We start from the raw sequence: 24,940 nt of genomic DNA, 5'->3' as shown, positions 1-24,940 counted from the left end.
CGCGTTGGTAGTGACCTCAATAGGAGCAGCCAAACTCATCTGGGCGACCTGACAACAACCAGAGGTACCACAAACGGGGCCCCGTTGTAACTTACCATCTGGACCTCTGGAATGTCAGCCAGCCCTAGATGAGCAACCTAGCTCATGCATACATTTTTTATATATTATTTTTTTAATAGAGGATCCATTTTGCTTTTACCTTGGCGGAGTTCTGGCATCATTACACAGAATAAGACCAAATAAATCTTTATTTATTTGAATTTCCCTGCAGAATAAGGAGGTCGATTGGTTTTATTTTGATTTATTATTTCCGAATAGTGTGCGTGTGTTGAGAGGGGGAATCCCCCGATCAAATTATCAACCTTTACTATCATCCTCTGACTTGCATAGAGTTGTTTGACGTAACAGTATTACACGAGGGCGGAGCTCTTTGTTGTTTTTGTCTTTCATATTCAGCAACAATACTCATAACAGATCCAACCCAGAAACGTGTCCAGAAACAGGGGAGTAACATTCATTTCCTAGCGCTATTCTGTGGTGGAGGGCATCTCTATTTTCATGACCGGAACCTAACCTGGCAGGAAGAAACTTCAACGTTTCTCTGAAATGCTTTTGTAATAAAGGAACAGCGCTGAGGTGGGCGTCCAGTGACACCTGTGGACTCGGAGAAAAGTATTTACAGTAAGTACAAAATCCCTCTTTTCTCCTTCATCCACTAGGTGTCACTGGAGCAACAGTGGGGACGTCCCAGAGCGCCCAACACGGACGGGAATGGGCTGAAAACCCCTTAACCCGGAGCGTCCAAACTGAGAAGCTGAAATACTAGGGGTACAGCTGGTGGGGCGACCTGAGTCACTGTATACTAGGGGTACAGCTGCTTGGGTGATCTGCGTCACTGTATACTAGAGGTACAGCTGCAGGGGCGACCTGCGTCAATTTTACGTCATTGCCGTTTTGACAAAGGTGTCAAAACGGCAAAAACCGCCGTAATAGAGATAGGAGGACGTCGCGCGTCAGCGACATAAGCCTGACAGATAGACAAATCCACTGAGACAACGTCTGTTTGGAGGCCAGCCAGCCACGCCTGACTGGATCATTTGTGACAAACAAAGCATCCGACTTCCTGATGGATGCTGTCCTTGTCACATAAATCCGCAGAGCTCTGACAACATCCAGAGTTCTGGTTTCAGGAGTATCCTCCACAAAGGCCGGCACCACAATAGGCTGGTTGTTGTGGAAAGCCGATACCACCTTTGGTAAGAAGGAGAGAGCTCCAAGATCTGAGACCCTTCTGGCCGAGGCCAGGGCCAGGAGGAGAACCATTTGCCACGTAAGGTGAGTGAGAGTGGGATCTGGGGTGCAGTTATCACACACCAGTGTACCCTCAGCAGACTGTGTAAGCTTTGCATTACACTTTTTGGAGCTTCCTTCTGCCATGTTAACTGTGATTGAATTACAGTTTATACATGTATATATATATATATATATATATATATATATATATATATATATATATATATATATATGCAACAATCAGCAAGTTAAAAACTGTACACAGTTGTGATGATAGTACATAGAAAACCAGGGTGAAACACTGGACAGGAAAAACAGTAAAAGAAGGTAGAAGCTTTCACAGGCTAACAACAGCAATATGGTATATATCAGGGAGCGCTATAGCCTAATTTGCATACAGCCCAATCTGTCTCACCGTGCTCTAAACCCCACTGTCTGCTCAGAGAACCTGGGGGAGCTGTAGCAGGTCTGGAGAACGAGAGTGCTGTTATTGAGTCTAGAGACTGTCACAGTCTGGGGAAGCTCCTGGAAGCGTGCAGCTGCGTCCTAATATATTAAATTGGCTGCCGCTGTTAAAGTCACGCTGGGGAGAAGCTGGGGATGCTGGGAGCACACCACATGGTAGCTCCCTTTCCCTTTTTATGGCGCCATGTTCAAAAGGGACCCTGCTTTACCACCATCTTTGAAAACTGACCCCGTGGCTAACCGGGGGGTCAGGCATACATACCGATTGCCTGGCTTGCCAGAGGCAGTAGGGCTGAGGGAGAATGGGGCACAGTGGCGGCCGTCTACTCCGGAGATGGTGGTCTCTGCAGTCGGGGACCGGGCGCGAGCTGCACGCAGCTGCGGCCGAGTCCCCCTGGCAGCTCCCATGTTGCAGACAGGCAGTAGCAAGACCCTGCCTGTTTGTCCTCTTGTGCAAAACTTGTTTCTTCAAGATATAACATTATGCCCTGGAGCAACCAGAGCGTGACCAGCTCCCGGAGGGCACATTCTAAGACTGCCTAGGAGGGGAAGTAGATGGGGAGGAATTGGCCACACTCATTTAAATTTAAAGTGCCCATGCTCCATGCGGGTGTACGAAATTAGGGGACATGGCCTGCCAAAAAGGGGACATGACGTATCATTTGCATCATTCCATGAGGTCGCGCACCCATTTTGATGCTGTGGGGGCATGGCCCAGAGGCTCTGTGACATTCTAGCCATGCCGCTAGCCCCCCGGCTGTGGGAATAGACGCTGTGCGCACAGCATCTATTTAGCAATGCTCAGCCAGTGATGCTCAGCCAGTGACGGGGAAGCCTACCAACTGCCCCCCCCCCCCCCCCCCCCGGGACACTGCCGGCCCCGGGAGGGACGCCGGAACGTCCCCGAGAATCGGGATGTTCCAGCGGTAAATGGGACAGTTGGGAGGTATGTGATTATAGAAATTGCAGATTGCTTGTTTCTGTAAATCAATAATTGTGAATTTAAGCAATTCAGCAGGTATTTGTTCCTCCTTATTTTAAAAACAAAATATATTTTCAAAAGTTACCTGTAGAAGTTGGATGAATTTGGAGTGTCCGTGGAAAACTGCAACTTCCTCCATATCTCTCTGCAAAAAAATTTTTTTTTTAAATAAAATGCCAGATATATGCCTTTCATGATCCATAAACTTGTGTGTCTCTAGATTTTCTGTCTTAAATATTTCATACATCAATAAAATAACTTTTGTTTATCATAACCAAGGTCGGCCTAAATCAGATGTACTGTACACAGTACGACTCAGATGTATAGGCAGGCTGAAGTCATTGACCACCTGCGGTGCACTGCATGCATTTCTGTATCAGGCCCTCTGTGCGTCCCTGCACAGCATTCCCAAATTTGTCAAGATAATCTGTATTAAAGTATTTTACTTTTAGGAATTTTCAATTAATAAATATATATATATATATATAGCGATGTAAAAAGACAGCGGTGACTAATTATTGTATATGAGATTAATTAGATTAAAAAAGAATATTTAATTGGATGATAATAAAAGGGTATAAGAGTGGTAAAAAACAATAGGTGTATACAGATGGACATATGATAAAAAGGTTAATGAGTTAAAAAGAGCAGACGGAAATATATATATAAAAGCAATATATATAAAACAATGTTGCTGATAAGTTGAGTACAGATAATAATAAGGTGCTTAACTTATGAGATGGTAGGAGGTAGGTAACCCAACTCGTTTCGTCGATGTGACTTCATCAAGGGGTAGAGGGCAAATGAATTCAGACCCATATTTATACCTGTATGCCTGTCAGGGCAATCTATGACATCACTTCCTGTTAATTAATTAATAATTAATTAATAAAAAGTGGCTATACGTGTCTTAGCATGGAGTATGGACTAAACATGCACTGTGTGGTAAACTAGGAAACTAGTAGGCATGATCGCTAAGTTTAAAACATTTTTAAGTGGCTAGAAACCTTTAAAATTAAACTTAGTTCACTTTTACGGTATCCTTATAGCGCTAATGCGCATGCCCCGCTCCTTAGTGTCTTAGGGATGTGATGACCTTCTCCGCTAGCGCGCATGCGCCGGGGGACTGTAGGTCTGACAGAGTGTCTTATTCTTCTCTGCACAGCTCTTGCGAATGTGTCCATAGTAGCGGGTGCCGGCGGTCATTTTCTTGGAGTATTTTTCATAGGATATCTATTATAATGTGTCTTGTGGCCATCTCATTGTAGATTAACGTGCCATAGGAATTCCATATAGAAAAACATAAAAAGACATTGTAACTAAAACCGATCAGGGCTGTATTATTTTAGATTAATGCGAGAACAATTTAACCCCTTCCTGACAGAGCCAGTTTTTGCGTTCCTGACAGAGCCCTTTTTTTCAAATCTGACATGTATCACTTAAGTGGGGATAACTTTTTTTTGCTTTTACTTATCCCAGTGATTTTGAGATTGTTTTTTCGTGACACATTGTACTTCAAATTAGTGGTAAATTTGGGTCGATACAGTCTGTGGTTTTTTGTGAAAAATACCAAAATGTCGTGAAAAAATGGAAAATTTAGCAATTTGCAAAATGTCACATTTTCTGCTTGAGAGACAAATAAACATACCACTCAAAATAGTTAATAACTAACATAGACCATATGTCTACTTTATGTTTCCATCATTATTTCAACTTCCTTTTAATTTTTTTGGACACTAGGAGGCTTACAATATGAATAGCAAATTCTCAAATTTTCAAGAAAATTTCAAACACTGATTTTTTTTAGGGACCAGTTCAGTTCTGATGTGACTTTGAGGGACTTGTATGTGAGACACCCCCATAAATGATGCCATTTCAAAAACTGCACCCCTCACAGTATTCAAAACAGCATTTTGGAAGTTTGTTAACCCTTTAGGTGTTTCACAGGAATTAAAACAAAGTGTAGGTGAAATTTCAAAATTTCATTTTTTTTGCAGATTTGCAATTTTAATACATTTTTCTAAGGAACACAGTAGATTTTACTAGAGAAATGTGACTAAAAATTGATTCCCCCAATTCTTTGGTTTTCATAAATATCCTATATGTGGCCCTAGTGTGCACGGTGACCAAACCACCGGCTTCATAATAGAAGGAGCACCTACTTGATTTTGGAGCCTCCTTTTTATGAGATTATTTTTTAGGCACCATGTAGGTTTCTAGGCACCATAAGATGCTAAAAGTTAGGAACCCCCCCACAAGTGACCCCATTTTGAAAACGACACCCTTCAGGGAATTCATCTAGGGGTATAGTGTACATTTCAAACCCCCAGGGGTTTCACCAATTGTGGTACAACTGGGCAGTGAAAATGAAAAAAATTAATTTTTCATTTTCACAGCTCAGTTGTATCAAAATTGGTGAAACCCCTGGGGGTTTGAAATGTACACTATACCCCTTGATGAATTCCCTGAAGGGTGTAGTTTGCAAAATGGGGTCACTTGTGGGGGGGTTCCACTGTATGGGTGCTTCGGGGGTCATTCAACCAGAATCTGTGCTGCAAAATCCAAATATCACTCCTTCCCTTCTGAGTCCTGCCATGCACCCAACTGGTATTTTTTGGTCACATGTGAGGCATTGCCGTACTCGGGAGAAATTGGGGCACAGATTTTGGGGTGCTTTGTCTCCTTCATTCCTTGTGAAAATGAAAAATTTTGAGCCAGAACTGCATTTTTCTGTAAAAAAAATGTAATTTTTTACAGAAAAATGCAGTTCTGGCTCAAAATTTTTCATTTTCACAAGGAATGAAGGAGACAAAGCACCCCAAAATCTGTGCCCCAATTTCTCCCGAGTACGGCAATGCCTCACATGTGACCAAAAAATACCAGTTGGGTGCATGGCAGGACTCAGAAGGGAAGGAGTGATATTTGGTGGTGGAATGAATGGTGGGTGCTATGTCGCATTAGCAAGACCCCCGAAGCACCAATACAGTGGAACCCCCCCACAAGTGACCCCATTTTGGTCACCAGCTTTGGGAGGGGGGCTGGCGCTGCGGCTGGCGGGGGGGTGGGAGGGGTGCTGGCGCTGCGGCAGCCGGGTGGGTGGGAGGGAGGGGGGCTGCCGGGTGGGAGGGGGGGGGCTGGCGATCGGTGGTGATCGGTGCTGTACTTAACAGCACCGATCACCACCGATCACTGTGTTACCGAGCGGCTTAGCCGCGGGTAACACAGAAAACGCTGCAATTGGCTGTTCACATTTGAACAGCCAATCGCAGCGATCGCCGCGAGGGGGATGTCTGCTGTCAGGGACAGCAGACATCTCCAAACTGTCACCGCGTCTATAGACGCGGTGACAGTTTAAAACCATGACGTATATATACGTCTTCGGTCGGGAAGTACCTCCCGACCATGACGTATATATACGTCATATGTCGGGAATATCTTTATATATATATATATATATATATATATATATATATATATATATGTGTGTGTGTGTGTATGTGTATATATATATATATATATATATATATATATATATATACACACACACACACACATATATATATATATATATATGTGTGTGTATATATATATATATATACATATATATACACACACACACACATATATATATATATATGTGTGTGTATATATATATACATATATATATATATATATTCAGTACTAATATTTAATTTTACTATATTTTACTATTTGTGCAGCTTGATGCTGCTGCTGCTGCTGCGGGGGGGAGGGGGGAGGAGGGCAGCGCTGCTGCGCTGAGCTGCCTGCTGCCGGGGGAGCCGGGGGAGCTGCTGCTGCTGCCGGGTGAGTGCCCGGCGGGTGCGAGGGGGGGGCTGCACATCGGTGGTGATCGGTGCTGTACTTGACAGCACCGATCACCACCGATCCCTGTGTTACCGAGCGGCTTAGCCGCCGGTAACACAGGAAACGCTGTGAATGGCTGTTCAGATTTGAACAGCCAATCACAGCGATCGCCGACCGGGGGAGGCATCCCTGCCCCCCCCGGGCGGCGAGGGGGGATGTCTGCTGTCGGGGACAGCAGACATCGTCCCTCTGTCACTGCGTCTCTAGACGCAGTGACAGTTTGAAGTCATGACGTATATATACGTCATGTGTCGGGAAGTACTTCCCGACCATGACGTATATATACGTCAAATGTCGTGAAGGGGTTAATAATCCGATTATTAAGGTGTTTAACGGTGGTTTACAAGTGATAATCATATAAATATAAATATAAATAGTGCCACTGTTATGAATAGGTGATATACTTAATTAGTGGTGCACAAGACACCTGGAGATTTTTAATACATTATTTGGTCCATACAATATAATACACAGGTTTGGTGTGGATGGTGTGATAAAAAATAGAAGAATTTTGAAAGAGTTTTTTTATAGAGAATTAAAGAGGATAAAAGCCGGTATGACCTTATAAAAATGGCGCTATCTCATAGTTGTCATTAAAGCCCAAAGGATGCAGCGTGTTCAGTTTGAAAATCCAATACATTTCACGCTGGGACAATTTGTTCGCCAGATCGCCACCTCTTGGTCCTAGTTTTACCCATTCAATGGCTTTGAAAGTCAATCCTTCAGGGTTGGCGTTATGGTGGTTCTCAAAGTGTTTGTATATAGCATGGCTGTCGATTTTTATTCTTTATGTACCGGCTGTGTTCCTGTATTCTTAATTTAAGAGGTCTTTTTGTTTTGCCCACATATTTCAGATGGCAAGGGCACTCCAGAAGATAAATTACAGATGTGGTATTGCAATTCATGAAGCCTTTGATGTGGTACTCTTTAGTGTCAAGTGTCATTGTGGTTAGTGAATTTCTTTCTAGTGGGGTGGACAAATCTGCAGATGTTACATTTTCCACATTTGTAGGAACCCGTGCATTTCAAACCAGGGTTTGTTTGGGTGTTTTTTGACGTTCATAGACTCGGTGCTAAAATGTCTTTCAGATTCTTGGATTTCCTAAAGATCACTTCTGGGTTGGGTGGCAATATCTCCTTCAGGATAGGATCCATGAGTAATGAACATGGAACAAAGGGGGCATGAACAAATTTGAAACCTACATCGACCTAAACAAATTTATAAGAAAATTTACATTAAAATGACAATTCGCCAAGAATGAGAATGCCGATATACAAAATTATGAAAGTAGATCAACATCTGGGTTGAAACAAGTATCTAAGTATTATCCAATCGAATCAAAAGGCAACAACATTGGGATCTTATATGACCTAGTGAAGAAAGATCTGTGTGAGAAAGAAATGGAACCGATTGTTCAGAAAAATTTATTAAATGCAGAAAGAGAAGGCTTTGAAACATTTGAAAGATAACCCCGAAATCATCCTAAAACAAGCTGGCAAAGGGGGGGGGGGGGGGGGGGGTCTGGTGATTATGGACCGTTTTGCACACATATGTGAGGTGAACAGATTATTGGGTGATGAAGTGTCATACACAGCACTGAGTAAAGATCCAAGAGAAGAATTCATTGAGGATCTAAGACTACTACTTCTTCAAGGACTGCGTGAAAGAATCATCACCAAAGAAGAATACCAATACCTAATGAGGTCCAATTTTTTACTTCTTACCCAAGATACACAAGTCTTTGCAAAATCCACCAGGACGACCCATAGTGGCAGGGATTGATTCCCTGACCTCCAACTTGTCAGAATATGTGGACATCTTTTTACGCAAATATGTGACGAACCTGCCAGCCTACTTGAAGGATACCACCACGGTCTTAAATCTTTTAAAATATTTTAAATGGAAGGATTCATTTTATTGGGCCACAATTGATGTCCAGTCGCTGTACACCTGAATCGAGCATCAGCAGGGGATAGAAGCATGCAAAGAGTTTCTGGAAGAGGATGAGATGCTCACCCCACAACACAATTCTTTTATATGTGATATCATGAATTTTATTCTAAGTCACAATTATGTTAAATTTCTGGATCAATTGTATCTTCAAAGATGTGGTTCAGCGATGGGCACGATTTTTGCACCCAGTTTTGCGAATCTTTTTATGGGAAGTTGGGAGAAACGTTTTATATACACAGACCATGTTTTTAAAGACAACATCAGGTTTTACAAGAGATATATCGATTATATTTTAATTGTATGGGAAGGTGATGAAGAGCTTTTTACAGATTTTTTAAAATACATTGAAGATACTCAAATGAACCTGCGTTTTACGTCCAATATCAATAAAATCAAGATTGAAATCCTAGACTTGGTATTGATGGGCGAAGGCTCCGAAGTGAACACAAAGAATCCCATCAAACAAGTCAACACAAACAGTTACCTACACTTCAAGAGCAATCACTTGCGCAAGTGGAAAGAGAACATCCCGTACTCACAGTTCAATCGCATCGAAAGAAATTGCAGCAGAGACGAGGAAGGTGAAACCCAACTGGAGATGTACAACAAAAGATTTGAAGAAAAAGAATACCCTAGTCAAATCCTCCAGAACGCAAGAACAAAAGTGAGGAACATCAAAAGGGAAAATCTGCTGGAATACAACGCAAAAAAGGAGAAAAAAGAACAAATTGCCTTCATCACCACGTTTAACCAACATGAACCTAAAATCAAACAGAGCCTGAGAAAACATTGGAACCTATTACTCATGGATCCTATCCTGGAGGAGATATTACCACCCAACCCAGAAGTGATCTTTTCAAAATTCTTCTATTTTTTATCACACCATCCACACCAAACCTGTATATTATATTGTATGGACCCAATAAAGTATTAAAAATCTCCAGGTGTCGCTGCATCAATCTACAGTCAAACCACACTCGTTATGCCCAATCTCATCCGATCTGGGAAGCTAAGCAGTGTTGGGGCAGGCTAGTATCAAGATGGGAGACCTCTTGGGAAAACCTGGTGCTGTAGTATCGATAGGGAGCCTGACCAATACCGGAGAGTTATATGGTTCATGCAACAAACAGCATTTGCACTTTAGCACTCTCTTGCCTTTTTTATCTAGCACTATTTAATTAATTATTTATTAGACACTGCATATATATATATATATATATATATATATATATATATATACAGTGGTCGAAGTGGGGCGGTATACGGGGGTATGGCATACCCCCACTTTAATCTGTAGATAAAAAAAAAAAGGTTTTTTTCCCCCTCAGGATGCTCTCTGATCACTCAGCAGCACATATTGTGCTTTTGTAATACCCCTGTACAACGGGGCAGTCTGGCAGGGGATGTTGATGGACAGGGGGGTGTCCGAAGGTGCGCACTATATTCACTCTTTACTTTTCCATACCCCCACTTCAAAATTTCCATACCCCCACTTCAAAATTTCCACTTCGACCACTGTATATATATATATATATATATATATATATATATACATACTATTCACTATGATTCCCAGCAGGAATTATCTAGCTGGGTCACGTCCACGCACCACTAATTAAGTATATCACCTATTCATAACAGTTGTACTATTTATATTTATATTAGTATTACTTGTACACCACCGTTAAACACCTTAATAATCGGATTATTAAATTGTTCTCGCATTAATCTAAAATAATACAGCCCTGATCAGTTTAAATTACTATGTCTTTTTATGTTTCTCTATATGGAATTCCTATGGCACGTTAATCTACAATGAGATGGCCACAAGACACATTATAATAGATATCCTACGAAAAAATACTCCAACAAAATGGCCGCCGGCACCCGCTACTATGGACACATCCGCAAGAGCTGTGCGAAGAAGAATAAGGCACTCCGTCAGACCTACAGTCCCCCGGCGCATGCGCGCTAGCGGAGAAGGTCATCACATCCCTAAGACACTAAGGAGCCGGGCATGCGCATTAGCGCTATAAGGATACCGGAAACAAGTGCCGCGATTCACGAACTAAGTTTAATTTTAAATGTTTCTAGCCACTTACATTTTTTTTAAACTTAGCGATCATGCCTACCAGTTGCCTAGTTTACCACACAGTGCATGTTTAGTCCATACTCCATGCTAAGACACATATAGCCACTTTTTATTAATTAAGTAACAGGAAGTGATGTCATAGATTACCCTTTATACAGGTATAAATATGGGTCTGAATTCATTTGCCCTCTACCCCTTGATGAAGTTACATCGATGAAACGTGTTGGGCTACCTACCTCCTACCATCTCATAAGTTAAGCACCTTATTATTATCTGTACTCAACTTATCAGCAACATTGTTTTATATATATTTTATATATATATATATATATATATATATATATATATATATATATTGCTTTTATATATATATTTTTACCGTCTGCCCTTTTTAACTCATTAACCTTTTACTATATGTCCATCTGTATACACCTATTGTTTTTTACCACTGTTATACCCTTTTATTGTCATCCAATTAAATATTATTTTTTAATCTAATTTATCTCATATACAACAATTAGTCGCCACTGTCTTTTTACATCGCTATATATAAATCTCTAGTAACGTACCAATACTCTCACTAAAAGACAGGCTGACACCTTTTATAACTAAGGGAATATTATTGTTATATACCAGCAATTTAGCACAAGTGGTGCCTCTCATCCAAAGCTAACATATATATATATATATATATATATATCCATACAATACTGCCGGCACTCCGTATACTCTGGTTTAGCGTGCTCTGGTGCCAGAATAATGTATGTATTCCATCCAACTCCCAGACTGGGAAAAACGGCACTCAGAGACAGACGATGATATTCAAAAAAAAAAAAAGTTTTTTTGAATATCATCGTCTGTCTCTGAGTGCCGTTTTTCCCAGTCTGGGAGTTGGATGGAGTATATATATATATATATATATATATATATATATATATATATATATATATATATATATATATATGAAGAAATTAGGCCGCGCTAGTCCTTTCAATATTCCAATATATGTTCAAACTGTACGGTGCAGCTCCTCCGATGGCCGATCCCACGGCACAATACAGAACATGCGAAAAAACAGGAGATGCGCACAATGAGCAATATAACAATTCCTTTATGTAATAAAACAATAGCTCACGTACAGGTAGGTTTAGAGTAATCAGCTTGCCAGCATGAATAAAAGCATGGAGTGCAGTCTCTTCCACGTTGTGCCAAAGCCGCGAAGCTCTCGATCCTCCATCGATAGGACCACCCACGCAAACGTCACTTGACACGCCTCTACGCGTTTCGTCACTCAATTGGACTTCGTCAGGAGGTGTGGTGTCAATGCTGGGCTTGTGCTTTAAATACCCGGTCTTTAATTAGGAATGCAGATCAGCTGTTCAAGATCATTCATTTAAACTTATGTTAGCTATTTCAGCTGCATTACTTCACGTGAACAAACATATACAATACTATAAACTTTTCATATATAAGGTTACGCAAAAAGGATAAAACTCAATCTTTTACAATACGTTTACATATACAATTCATAAGAAAAACATATAATTCCTATATCAATTTAATACTAAAAGTATGTATAAAAATATTTCATATAAAGGACATATATTTCACATAGTAAAAAACATATAAATACAAATACATTTCCACATACAGAAATCTTTAACATGTTGTTATAAAATTCAATAAACTTTTCTAAGAATACTTAAAAAATTGGAAATTTGGAAGGAGGAGGGAAGCAGAAAAGAGAAAAAGAGTTAATCAGTGCACATAATATTAATGACAATCATTTTCGTATATATAGGTCATTCTATCGATTTACCTTTATCATGATTATACATACAATAGTATCAACTCTATGCGATACTGCATAATACCGGGGCCGTACACACTCTGCCAATCCAGAGGAGCAGCGCTCAACAACACTGGATGACAGTATGTGCCTACCCAGGCATCCGCAATTACCGCAAAAAGGAGGTGAAATCATAATTTTCATTTAGACCACCCGGAGCCAGAGTCTGGAGCGTGTATATCCAAAACGTCTCCCTCTGACTCCGTTTTTTAAGGAGGTCTCCTCCTCTTTCATTTAAAGTTACATGTTCAATTGCCTTGAATGAGAGGGCACTGATATCTGAATTGCAGCAAGATGCAAAGTGCCTCAACACGGAATGCAAGAGATTTTTATTTTTTACATTTCTAATGTGTTCAAGAATGCGGATTTTTAATACTCTCTTGGTCTTTCCAACATATCTTTTTTTACACTTGCACTCTAGCAAGTATATGACATGAGTTGACATACATGTCATTCTGCTTTTAATATCCCAAGAGCATTTCTTTTCACTGTCCCATACTTTTTGTCTATCTCTGCATGCGTGTCGACACACCTTGCAACGACCACATGGGTAAAACCCAAAAATAGGTAAAATACCACCAACTATTTTTTCTGTTTTTAAATTACTAGGGGCTAATCTGGACTTGAGGGTATAAGCCTTCCGAAAAATAATCTGTGGTTTTGGGGGGATAATCATACATAGGATCGGATCCAACAACAGAACATCCCAATGTTTAGAGATAATGTTTTGAATTTTTCTATTATCCGTGCTATATTTCGTGATGAAAGGAATTTGTTTGTTATACGAGTTTTTTGGTTTATACTCTAAATACTGTTTTCTATATGCTGTACGAGCTCGATCTCTGCATTTCTTAATGGTTTCCATGGGGTAATTTTTATCTACAAAACGCTGGCTGTAGACATCTGCCTGTTCATCAAAATTTTCTTCTCTTTCGCAGTTACGTCTAATTCTGACGAACTGCGAATAGGGTATATTATTGAGCCATTTGTTTAGATGGCAGCTTTTATAATCGACATAGCTGTTGCTATCTACTGTTTTTATGTGTGTATATGTGTCAATTTTTTGTCCTTCTATCCAACTGCTTGTATCGAGGACTAAATCTAAAAATTCAATTTTGTCCCGATTTATATTGGACGTAAACGTGAGATTATAGGAATTAGTATTAATGTCAACCATAAATGTATTGAACAAGCAGATGTCCCCATGCCAAATGATCAAGATATCGTCGATATACCTTTTAAAACATTTTATATTGTTTTTATATGTATGATTGATCTCAACATTATTTTCTTCCCATTGCCCAAGGTATAAATTTGCTAGGCTGGGCGCATAGGGCGTACCCATAGCAATTCCACGTTGCTGTAGGAAGTATTTCCCCTGGAATGTGAAGTAATTGTTTTTCAGCACCATTTCAATACAGGACAAAATAAAATCACAGAAACTATCATTAATGTTCACATCTTTGTCTAGATAGTATTTGACAGCAGCTAAACCCACTTCATGTGGGATACAAGTGTACAATGACTCAACGTCAATTGTACACGTTGAGTCATTGTACACTTGTATCCCACATGAAGGGGGTTTAGCTGCTGTCAAATACTATCTAGACAAAGATGTGAACATTAATGATAGTTTCTGTGATTTTATTTTGTCCTGTATTGAAATGGTGCTGAAAAACAATTACTTCACATTCCAGGGGAAATACTTCCTACAGCAACGTGCATTTAACATTCGCAGTGGAGGAAGAACATAGACCTGCATCAGTGGATTGTTACCGTGCATAATTCAATCTCAAAAGGCAGAGAGTCATTGTCTCTATTCAGTGTTATTGGTACTGGCTTAAAAATGCTAATCCATTACGTAGAGAGAAATGCGGCTCTAGTTGAGTTAAACACTTGCATGGGATTTATCCGTGGGATTTAAATATTGCCGGAACGTAGGTCTATACGTATGTGGGTCGATCGTCCCGTGTGTATGCTGCCCAATATGTCATAGTGAGTACATCCGTGGTTCTGAGTACATATGTCTAGCCTGCTGTCAGTGATTTGCCAAACACTTGTGCTTAGCGCAGTGTCCTGCAATTTGTTTATTAGGGTTGCCATGGCAATCCCCATTTCTTTGGCTGCGCTTTAAGACAATGCCGGTATGCTGTCATATAAGATTGTTAGGTGATATGTCCGTGTGGTTCTAACTTGCTGCCATTGCAATCAACATTCGCAGAAAGAGAATAGGTACGCATCAATGGATTGTTACCGTGCATGATTCAATCTAAAAAGCCAGATTGAATCATGCACGGTAACAATCCATTGATGCGTACCTATTCTCTTTCTGCGAATGCTGGAGAAAGCACAGGGTCAATTGTAACATTAAGTATACATTAGTAACATCCCTGATCCACGTTATAATTAAATGGGAACACACCCATTACTGTGAGCCACACAAGTTATTAAGATTGATTGGGATAATAGACAGTGGGGTTTCCACTAGGTGTAAGGATTTTTATCCTTTTTTATCTCACTATATGTTGTCTCATGTCTTGTCATTTCCTTTTTATATTCGCAAACTATTTTAATGAATTTAATAAAAGTGACGTTTTACTAAATATCTCTATCTTTAGGTGCACCAACAAAAGACACTCTTTTCTTTCCCGTTAACGTTATCTCAAAGAGCTTACCTTACCCCGGAACGCCTCCACAAAATATGGCCTAACGTATCCCAATATTGTTGGAGAAATTGTGGACATATTGGAAACATTTTCCATGTATTCTGGTCCTGCCCTCTCCTCCATCCACTTTGGACTGATGTGTTTCTTCTAATTCGTAATGTGTTACTGATAGATATACCAGCCGAGCCGTTGATTGCTTTGTTCCATTTCTGCCCTGGGGGATGGTCTACTGAGGACAACTATCTGTTAGGACAAATATTAATCGCTACGAAGGCAGCTATTGCCCAGTTGTGGAAATCCTCTGCCACCCCAACTATACAGACCATCGAAAATAAAATACACAAGCATTACCTGTTTGAAATTGCAGACTTCTTGCACTCTACAGCACCCTCATCAATGTCCCTGAGGTGGTTTAAATGGGTTCAGTATAGGGAGAAACAACAACAGCCCTTGCCTGTCAATGCTCAACCAGATCTCTCTATGCTACACTCTCCAAACTCTAACCATTATGTTTGATACTTGCGGATATTGAGGTTGGCTTACCTGATCATTAATATGCACATTTAATGTGCATTATGTGGTGTTTAATATCATCTACTATTAATTATACTGTCCCTCACTTATCATTTGCATGTTATTTATATGTCTTATCTGGCAACCCCTTTTATCTTTATCCTAACCCCATTTAATTTTAGTCCTTACCCTGATCTTTTTGTATGTGTATTTTAAAACTTCAATAAAAACTATTATTAAAAAAAAGAAATGTAAAAAATAAAAATCTCTTGCATTCCGTGTCGAGGCACTTTGCATCTTGCTGCAATTCAGATATCAGTGCCCTCTCGTTCAAGGCAATTGAACATGTAACTTTAAATAAAAGAGGAGGAGACCTCCTTAAAAAACTGAGTCAGAGGGAGACGTTTTGGATATACACGCTCCAGACTCTGGCTCCGGGTGGTCTAAATGAAAATTATGATTTCACCTCCTTTTTGCGGTAATTGCGGATGCCTGGGTAGGCACATACTGTCATCCAGTGTTGTTGAGCGCTGCTCCTCTGGATTGGCAGAGTGTGTACGGCCCCGGTATTATGCAGTATCGCATAGAGTTGATACTATTGTATGTATAATCATGATAAAGGTACATCGATAGAATGACCTATATATACGAAAATGATTGTCATTAATATTATGTGCACTGATTAACTCTTTTTCTCTTTTCCGCTTCCCTCCTCCTTCCAAATTTCCAATTTTTTAAGTATTCTTAGAAAAGTTTATTGAATTTTATAACAACATGTTAAAGATTTCTGTATGTGGAAATGTATTTGTATTTATATGTTTTTTACTATGTGAAATATATGTCCTTTATATGAAATATTTTTATACATACTTTTAGTATTAAATTGATATAGGAATTATATGTTTTTCTTATGAATTGTATATGTAAACGTATTGTAAAAGATTGAGTTTTATCCTTTTTGCGTAACCTTATATATGAAAAGTTTATAGTATTGTATATGTTTGTTCACGTGAAGTAATGCAGCTGAAATAGCCAACATAAGTTTGAATAAATGATCTTGAACAGCTGATCTGCATTGCTAATTAAAGACCGGGTATTTAAAGCACAAGCCCAGCATTGACACCACACCTCCTGACGAAGTCCAATTGAGTGACGAAACGCGTAGAGGCGTGTCCAGTGACGTTTGCGTGGGTGGTCCTATCGACGGTGGATCGAGAGCTTCGCGGCTTTGGCACAACGTGGAAGAGACTGCACTCCATGCTTTTATTCATGCTGGCAAGCTGATTACTCTAAACCTACCTGTACATGAGCTATTGTTTTATTACATAAAGGAATTGTTATATTGCGCATTGTGCGCATCTCCTGTTTTTTCGCATATATATATATATATATATATATATATATATATATATATATATAGACTTTCTGCGGGGCTGGGCACTCCTCCTAGAAACGTAGTTCTGCGTTGTGTGCCTTCAACAGGAAAAATATAGACTTGTAGAATGAAGCGGCACTCCAATCAATGTAGCGGTGAAAAAAAGCGGTGAAAAAAAGCTCTTTTATTAGCAACGTTTCAATACGGGTGTATTATCTTCAGGCTCAAAAATACAAGTGATGCAAACAACATTTATAGCGTGCAGGTGTCACATGCGTCAGAGGGTTGGTCTAATGAACCACCCACTCACGCACCAACGTGTAGGTGTGCCCAGCCCATCGGACACAGACCAATCATAGTCTGCTCCCAGGGTAGGCCCCCTTATCCAACAAATAAAGAAAACAGCATACAATTATTAAAAAGACAAAAAAATGAGGTATTAGGTGTTACGCCAATATATAACAGATTAGGAGGGTCATAACAGACCCAATGTGTCAATAAATATAAAAATAAAAAAAGACAATTTACAAATAGACTAACAGTGTACATGATACCTATACATTACTAGTGCATAGTACATAAGATGATCCTGACCATAACGCTAGTGCAGAATTTAGAAGCAGATTGTATCGGTGTGTCAAGACACATCTGGATTTAAAATACTTATAACAGGACACCAATACCTGTGTACTCATTTAAGCCCCGCGGGGAAATTGTGCCCAGTTTTGCTATCCAACGGGCTTCACATTTCAAAAGTAACAGCCCCCTGTTGCCCCCTCTGGGGGACAGGGGAATGTGATCAATCATCCTATATTTCAAGGCTGATAAATTATGGTTAGATTCCAAGAAATGCCGCGCGACCGGCTGGTCGCTTTTTTTCTTAAGGAGTGCATTTCTAATAGATGACCTGTGGGCTGCCATACGTTCCTTGAAGGGACGTTCAGTTTTCCCTATGTATGACAGCCCACAGGGACAAATAATATGATACACTGTAAAGGGGGTGTTACACGTTAACAAGTGTCTAATAGGGATGGATTTGCCAGTCTGAGGGTGATTGAATGAGGCACCAGGAATCATAAATGCACAGGTGGTACACAAACATCTTATGCATCCCACCCGGGTGCGTTGTCTAGTGGTATTGCTGGCAGACGCATCTGATTTGACCAGGATATCTCTAAGATTTTTAGAACGTTTGTAACTAGGTAAAATTGAAGTACGGGCCAGACCAAGGTGGGGATCGGCCTGAACCAATGGCCAATGATGTTTCACAATTTGAGTGGTACCCGGACTATGATGGTTATAGGTGGTAACCCATGGGAGTTTGTTCTCAGTATTTTTAACCGTAGGTACAGGGTTGAGTAAGACATTTCTATCCAGCAACATGACCTTTTCTTTAGATGCCCTAAGTTCCCGAAGTGGGTATCCCCGATGGGCAAAACGTTTGACCATCTGATCCATCTGGGTATTGGCCACTACCGGGTCGGATACTATTCTTTTAACTCTTAGTAACTGAGAGTATGGCAAACTTCTCACTGTGGATCTAGGGTGGCAGCTGTTATATGCCAAAAGATTGTTTCTATTGGTCGGCTTGGAGTAGAGCCTAGTGTGTATGGCCCCATTCTGAATCTGTAATAGCACATCCAAAAAATGGATTTCACTTTGACTGTGCGTATAAGTGAATTTAATGGTGCTAGCCGTAAGATTATGATTGTCAATCACATTACTGAGGTCTATCGAGGGACCCTCCCAAAAAATCAGGAGGTCGTCGATATAACGATTGTATTGTATGATCCTGCCTGCAGTCTCCGGGTTATTAAAAAATAGCTCTTGTTCAAGTTCCAACATAAAAACGTTGGCATATGAGGGGGCCACCACCACCCCCATAGCCACGCCCATGAGCTGCAGGTAGTATCGATCCCCATATATAAAAAAAATTTTTTTCAGAACCATGGACATAAGGTCAATGACCAAATTGACATCAGGGCCTTGGTAATCAGCATTACCATTAAGGAAACGCCTCAATGCTGAGAGACCTAAGGCATGCGGGATGGACGTGTACAATGCACTTACATCAATTGAAAACATAGAAACATCAGTGGTAAACTTAGACAGTTTAGCTACATTATTAAGCAGAGCAGTGGTATCAAGCAAATATCTGGGGTGTTTTCTGATACAGGGTTGCAACAGGCTGTCGATATAGATAGAAGTAGGTTGCATCAGGGAACCCCGGGCCGCCACAATGGGACGGCCAGGGGGATCCTCCAAGGCTTTATGTATTTTAGGAATACAATAGAATTGTGGAACCAGAGGATACAAGGGTAATAATGCTTTCATTACCGCCCCAGATATTGTGCCAGAATCCACCGCTTGCTGCAATATATTGTGTAACTCGGTTACAAACATTTTCGTAGGGTCACCCCTAAGGCACAGATACGTACTGTCGTCATTAAGATGCGTCATAACAGAGGCCTCATACTTGTCGACATCCATGATCACCAGTGCTCCGCCCTTGTCGGCAGGACGGAACACTAGCGATCTGTCGTCTGACAAAGCCTTGAGTGCCCTGCGTTCTTCCCTGCTGACATTCAATGGAACAATATCATGCTTCTTAACTTTATTGGAAACTTCAAAGTTAGTGACAGAGGAAAACGTCTGTATAGTGACATTTTGAGACACAGGGTCAAACGTGGAGCGGGGCAAGATTTTACGTAATTGGGGGGGAATATCGTCCCTGGGGGGTATATCGGTAGATTACTGGATTTATTAAAGAATTCTTTGAGATGTAATTGCCGGGAGAGGCGGTGCTGGTCAAGAGTCCATTCGAGATCATTGTGGCAGGTAGATGGAATAAAAGACAGTCCACGGGACAATATCTGTGTCTCAGAATCGGTGCGGATATGTGATGATAAATTCACCACTAAGGTCTTCTGGTCTTCGGTGGCTTGCTTGCTCTCTTGTCGGCGGTTCTGTTGTCCGCGGCGGGTGAAGCGTCTGCACCTCCGAGCCGAGCCCGGGTGGTCACCGCTAAAGGGATGACAGCCTTGCGGTTCCTGGGGTTTCTGGAGGTACTTTTGAAATACTTTTGAAGTACTTTTGAGGTACTTTCCAACACTATGTAAATCTTTTGCCCACAGTGTTGCCCTTCTCCTGACGGCTCCTGTAGCCGGCACCATGTCATTTCTGCCCAGAGGACCGGAAGTGACAGCGGGACACGGACGGTGAGCGTCAGGCAGCGGGGAGTGACCTGATATGCTGGTAAGGTATTTATTGCACTTTTGTTGTACACTACTGTTAATGTCCTGAAGACGGGCCCAGCCCGAAACGGCGTAGACATTGCGCAGTAAATTTCTTTGATTGACACCAGACCCGGAGTGACGTGCATCTTTACTTTTCTGTATACGTTGGTGAGATTTCGCCCTCAGCACGGGCACCTGGGCCAGTATTATAGCTGCCCCTGTCAGCGGAGGAGTTGCCGGACACCAGCCATTCTACATTGTAAGGACCGGAGCGCCCATATCCTGGACACCGGACCCTATTGTCAAGGCACCCTCACACAGGCTTGTTTATTACTTTATCCAGTAACAAGGACTTTCCAACACTGTGAGGAAGTACCGCAGCACAACACGTGCAGCGGGAATCACACAGTGACAAGCACCAGCACTTTATCCTTTCACTCTTTGCACCAAGCACTGGCACTTTTTGTTACGGCGCCAAAGTCATCAGTCCACCACCTACCCCACAACCCAGACAACATGGCTAATACAACAGGAGAACAGCTGGTCCAGATGATATCATGCGATAATACGGATGCTTTTAGCTACTCAGACAGTGATGTTGGTAACATCTTATACACTGAATCTGCATTTGATCCTACAGCACAAGCTCCATCTATTCGCAGTTATATCGTTTGAAAAAAAGAGAAGTGGACTATCTCTTACACGGCATCACACTGTCAGATTATTTTAGAAGTAAGCAGATTCCCAGAGGCTTCCGGGTACACAATGTACCCCCGATTGGTCGTTTTAATCCAGCATTTTGCACACGCTGGATTAGTATTTTAAACAAGTGCTCTATGGATTTAATCCTTTTAGTCATAGAGGAAACAACAAAAGAACTAAAGGAGGTCAGAGAAAAAATTGTAACCTTTGAACATGAGCACACTAGCACTTTAACTGGGGACACCAACAATAAATGGCTAAACAAACTTGCCAACCAAGTCGAGGCCCACCGCAGAGAAGTGCTCAAATTCAAGAAAGAAAAACTCTTGAAAGTTCAAGCTGACTATTCACAACACAGAGTCTATAAGTGGTTACTCTTGGGCACCAATTACAAGGGCAATGGACCACCCAGAGCCAGGCGAGAAAGACGCACCACCAATCCACACAATGAATATTCGAGCACATCAGCCAGCGAAAACGATATGCAAACGTCCACCAGAAGAAGAAACAGACGACAGGCCGTCCCTTTAGGGGTGTACACCAGATCGAAGGGGATCGATCCCAATTTCGATCCAGAAAACCCCCAAAACGCACGAGGAGGGGGGGCCAGGCCCAAAGGGGGCAACAGGCGCAAATCCCCACAGGGACCCAAAGCCTGATCTTCAATTTGTCCTCAGTTCCCCTCACACCGGCAGAGACTAAGATACTAAGCCGAGGGTTGAGCTTTGTACCAACTGTATCCCAGGACAAATTTCAACAAAAGGTGGACAATTATAAATTCCAGAGGAAGCTCCGCCTGAGAGAATTTTTCGACAAACAGGGCAATAAGACGGAATCTGCACAAGACACTTTCACAGCATTAAATAAAAAATTAGGCACTACTAGCACTTTTGACCCCCAGTCCTTTAGCCCAACTTTGAAAACTTTTTCCCGGATGATGGACTTAAAATGCACCAATGCCCAAGCAATTAGTCACAGCAATGTGACTAAAGAGGAAAAAGAAGCATTAAAACAATTGTCCTCCCGGAATGACATTACCATAAGAGGCGCCGACAAAGGGGGTTCAATAGTTATTCAAGATATTAACATCTACCGTGAAGAATGTGACCGCCAACTATTGGACCAGTCTACCTATACTCCACTGATCAAAGATCCCACTCCACAATATATTGCAGAACTTAACTCCTTACTGACCCTAGCGGTGGAGAAGGGACAGATCAATATGGATTTAAAAAAAACGGCTATTGAGACTGAAACCCAAGACGCCCCTATTCTACACCATCCCCAAGGTACACAAGGACGCCCAGAGACCCCCCGGCAGACCCATCATATCTGCCCGGGGGTCTCTGTGCGAACCCTTGGCTATCTACATTGACCACCATCTGCAGGCCTGCATACAGACCATGGACACATACTTGAAAGTCACCACCATGCTGCTACAAAAACTATCTAACTTTGCACAGGTGGCAGAAAATTTAACCATGGCATGTATAGATGTATGCAGCCTCTACACATGCATCCCCCACGAGGAGGGTGTGGAGGCTGTTAGATCACTCATCACGGGCAATGTGCAATATACAGGACCGGACATTGAGTTTTTTCTTGACATTTTAAAGTTTACGCTTACTCATAATTGTTTTACACATGATGGAAAGTTTTTTAATCAGAACAGGGGTTGTGCAATGGGTTCTGCGGCAGCTCCGGTATATGCAAATGCATTCATGTACAGTGTGGAGAAGGAGATTTTTTTCACACCAGTCATGCAACAACACATTGCATTATACTGTCGTTACATTGACGACATCCTGGTGTTCTGGACAGGTCCCCAGGAAATGCTAATTGACTGCCTCGAGACCCAAAATGCCTCCAATAGCCCGGTGAAATTTACTTATAAACTGGACAGCAACATGATACAATTTCTTGATGTCCAGATTATGATAGAGGGGGGAATTATTAACACCCAACTTTTCACAAAAACCACTGACCGAAACAACTTACTACATCATGGCAGCTTCCACCCGGTGCACACTAAATCTGGTCTCCCATACTCCCAATATCTACGAGTATGCCGCATTAATAGTACCATTCAAATGCGCGACCAACAGCTCAATGAAATGACAGACAAATTTTTACAAAGGGGGTACCCACTAAAGGATCTGTCTAGAGCTAGAGGCCGAGCATGCCAAAAAACGAGAGAACAATTATTGAGGTCAAGCAAAGAACCCAATGATAACACCTCGGACATGTTGACATGGGTAACGCAGTACTCTACACAAACCTCAAACATTGTGACGGATGTGAAGACGCTGTGGCCCATGATCAGCACAGATCCTGAGCTGAAAAGCCTGCACAAAACTAAACTAATGCCCAGTTACAAAAGAGGCCCCAACATACGTGACTTGGTGGTCAAGACTGACCTTAGCAGGATCCCCAAACCTAGCACACAGCACTTTCTTAGTAGGAAAGCTGGCTGTTTTAAATGCACTGGATGTGCAACATGTAACTACATGGTGATGGGAGATAGCTTTATGCACCCGTCCACAGGTAAAAAGTATAAAATTAAACATTCCCTGACATGTAGCTCTAGGTATGTGGTCTACCTGCTGTCTTGTCCATGTGGGTTAAACTACGTGGGCAAGACAGCCAGACAATTCAAAGAACACATGGCCCAACACAGGATGGCCATCAGGTTGGCATTGCTAACAGGAACCAGCGACCAGGCGGTGGCCAGACACTACGCACAGGCTCGACACAGCATGGCGCAGTTGCGGTACCGCATTATCGATCATGTGCCACCATCCCCACGTGGAGGTGACAGGGATAGACAACTGCTCCGTTTAGAGAGCAAGTGGATATACACCTTAAACTCTGTCAACCCTTGGGGATTGAATGAGGCCATTAATCTTAATTGCTTCCTTTGAGCACCATGTATCAGGTGTTGGTGTGAATCTATTTGGGGTGATCTCGGCAATAGGACACAGGGAGATATATTTTTATGATATAATATCATACTCCTTAACATTAACAATGTTTAAATAGGGGGGGTTGGATTATGCTTAGCGCCCTCCAAAAAGACTGGCCAGGGGACCACCACAAACAGTGGTTTCCTTTTTAAATAAACTCTAACCCATCAAGTTTTGTTTAAGGCACTAGCACTTTATCCAAATCAGTCCCTATGGACTCATTATATTTCTTTATTGAGTATATCACGCTGATATAACACAATATTAGCAGTAGACACTGCCATCTAGTGGCCTTAAAGTAAATCCACGAAGCACTTTATTTCACACATAAAAACGAACAGCTCCGTACATGCATTGTTATTAATATTGTATGTTTTGTGTTATTTTAATCTTGATTGCACACTGCTGCTTTTCACTGTATGCACGTTTGCTCGCGTAACAGCGAGTTTAAATTTTTTCACTGTTTTGAACTATGTAAATCTTTTGCCCACAGTGTTGCCCTTCTCCTGACGGCTCCTGTAGCCGGCACCATGTCATTTCCGCCCAGAGGACCGGAAGTGACAGCGGGACACGGACGGTGAGCGTCGGGCAGCGGGGAGTGACCTGATATGCTGGTAAGGTATTTATTGCACTTTTGTTGTACACTACTGTTAATGTCCTGAAGACGGACCCAGCCCGAAACGGCGTAGACATTGCGCAGTAAATTTCTTTGATTGACACCAGACCCGGAGTGACGTGCATCTTTACTTTTCTATATATATATATATATATATATATATATATATATATATATATATATATATATATATATATATAATATTATTTTTATTGTTATTATTATTATTTGTATTTTCTCATTGACAGCTTTCCTCCTACTCAGTGGTGCAACTAAAGAACCCCCCCCCCCCCCTGCAAAAAAAGTCTTTGGTGCCCCCTATACAGTATATATCTGCTGTATAGTCAAA

At 41.4% G+C, this 24,940-nt stretch overlaps 1 protein-coding gene and 1 pseudogene across 3 annotated transcripts in view; one reads left to right on the top strand and one right to left on the bottom strand.

Annotated features, from left to right (window-relative positions):
* STAB1 (stabilin 1) overlaps positions 1–24,940 on the bottom strand; it is a 367,238-nt gene that overhangs the window by 69,611 nt on the left and 272,687 nt on the right. For all 3 annotated transcript variants that reach the window (XM_083156377.1, XM_083156378.1, XM_083156379.1), the window contains one exon: positions 2,826–2,885. In XM_083156377.1, the coding sequence (XP_083012503.1) occupies positions 2,826–2,885 (60 nt within the window). The remainder of the gene's footprint in view (positions 1–2,825; positions 2,886–24,940) is intronic.
* LOC146029560 (5S ribosomal RNA) lies at positions 9,538–9,656 on the top strand (annotated as a pseudogene).

The sequence above is a fragment of the Crinia signifera genome, chromosome 8 (genome assembly GCF_055691185.1).
Source record: "Crinia signifera chromosome 8, ASM5569118v1, whole genome shotgun sequence".
NCBI lineage: Eukaryota > Metazoa > Chordata > Amphibia > Anura > Myobatrachidae > Crinia > Crinia signifera.
Note: the sequence above shows the minus strand (reverse complement) of the source record. Positions and strands in the feature narration are given on the sequence as shown.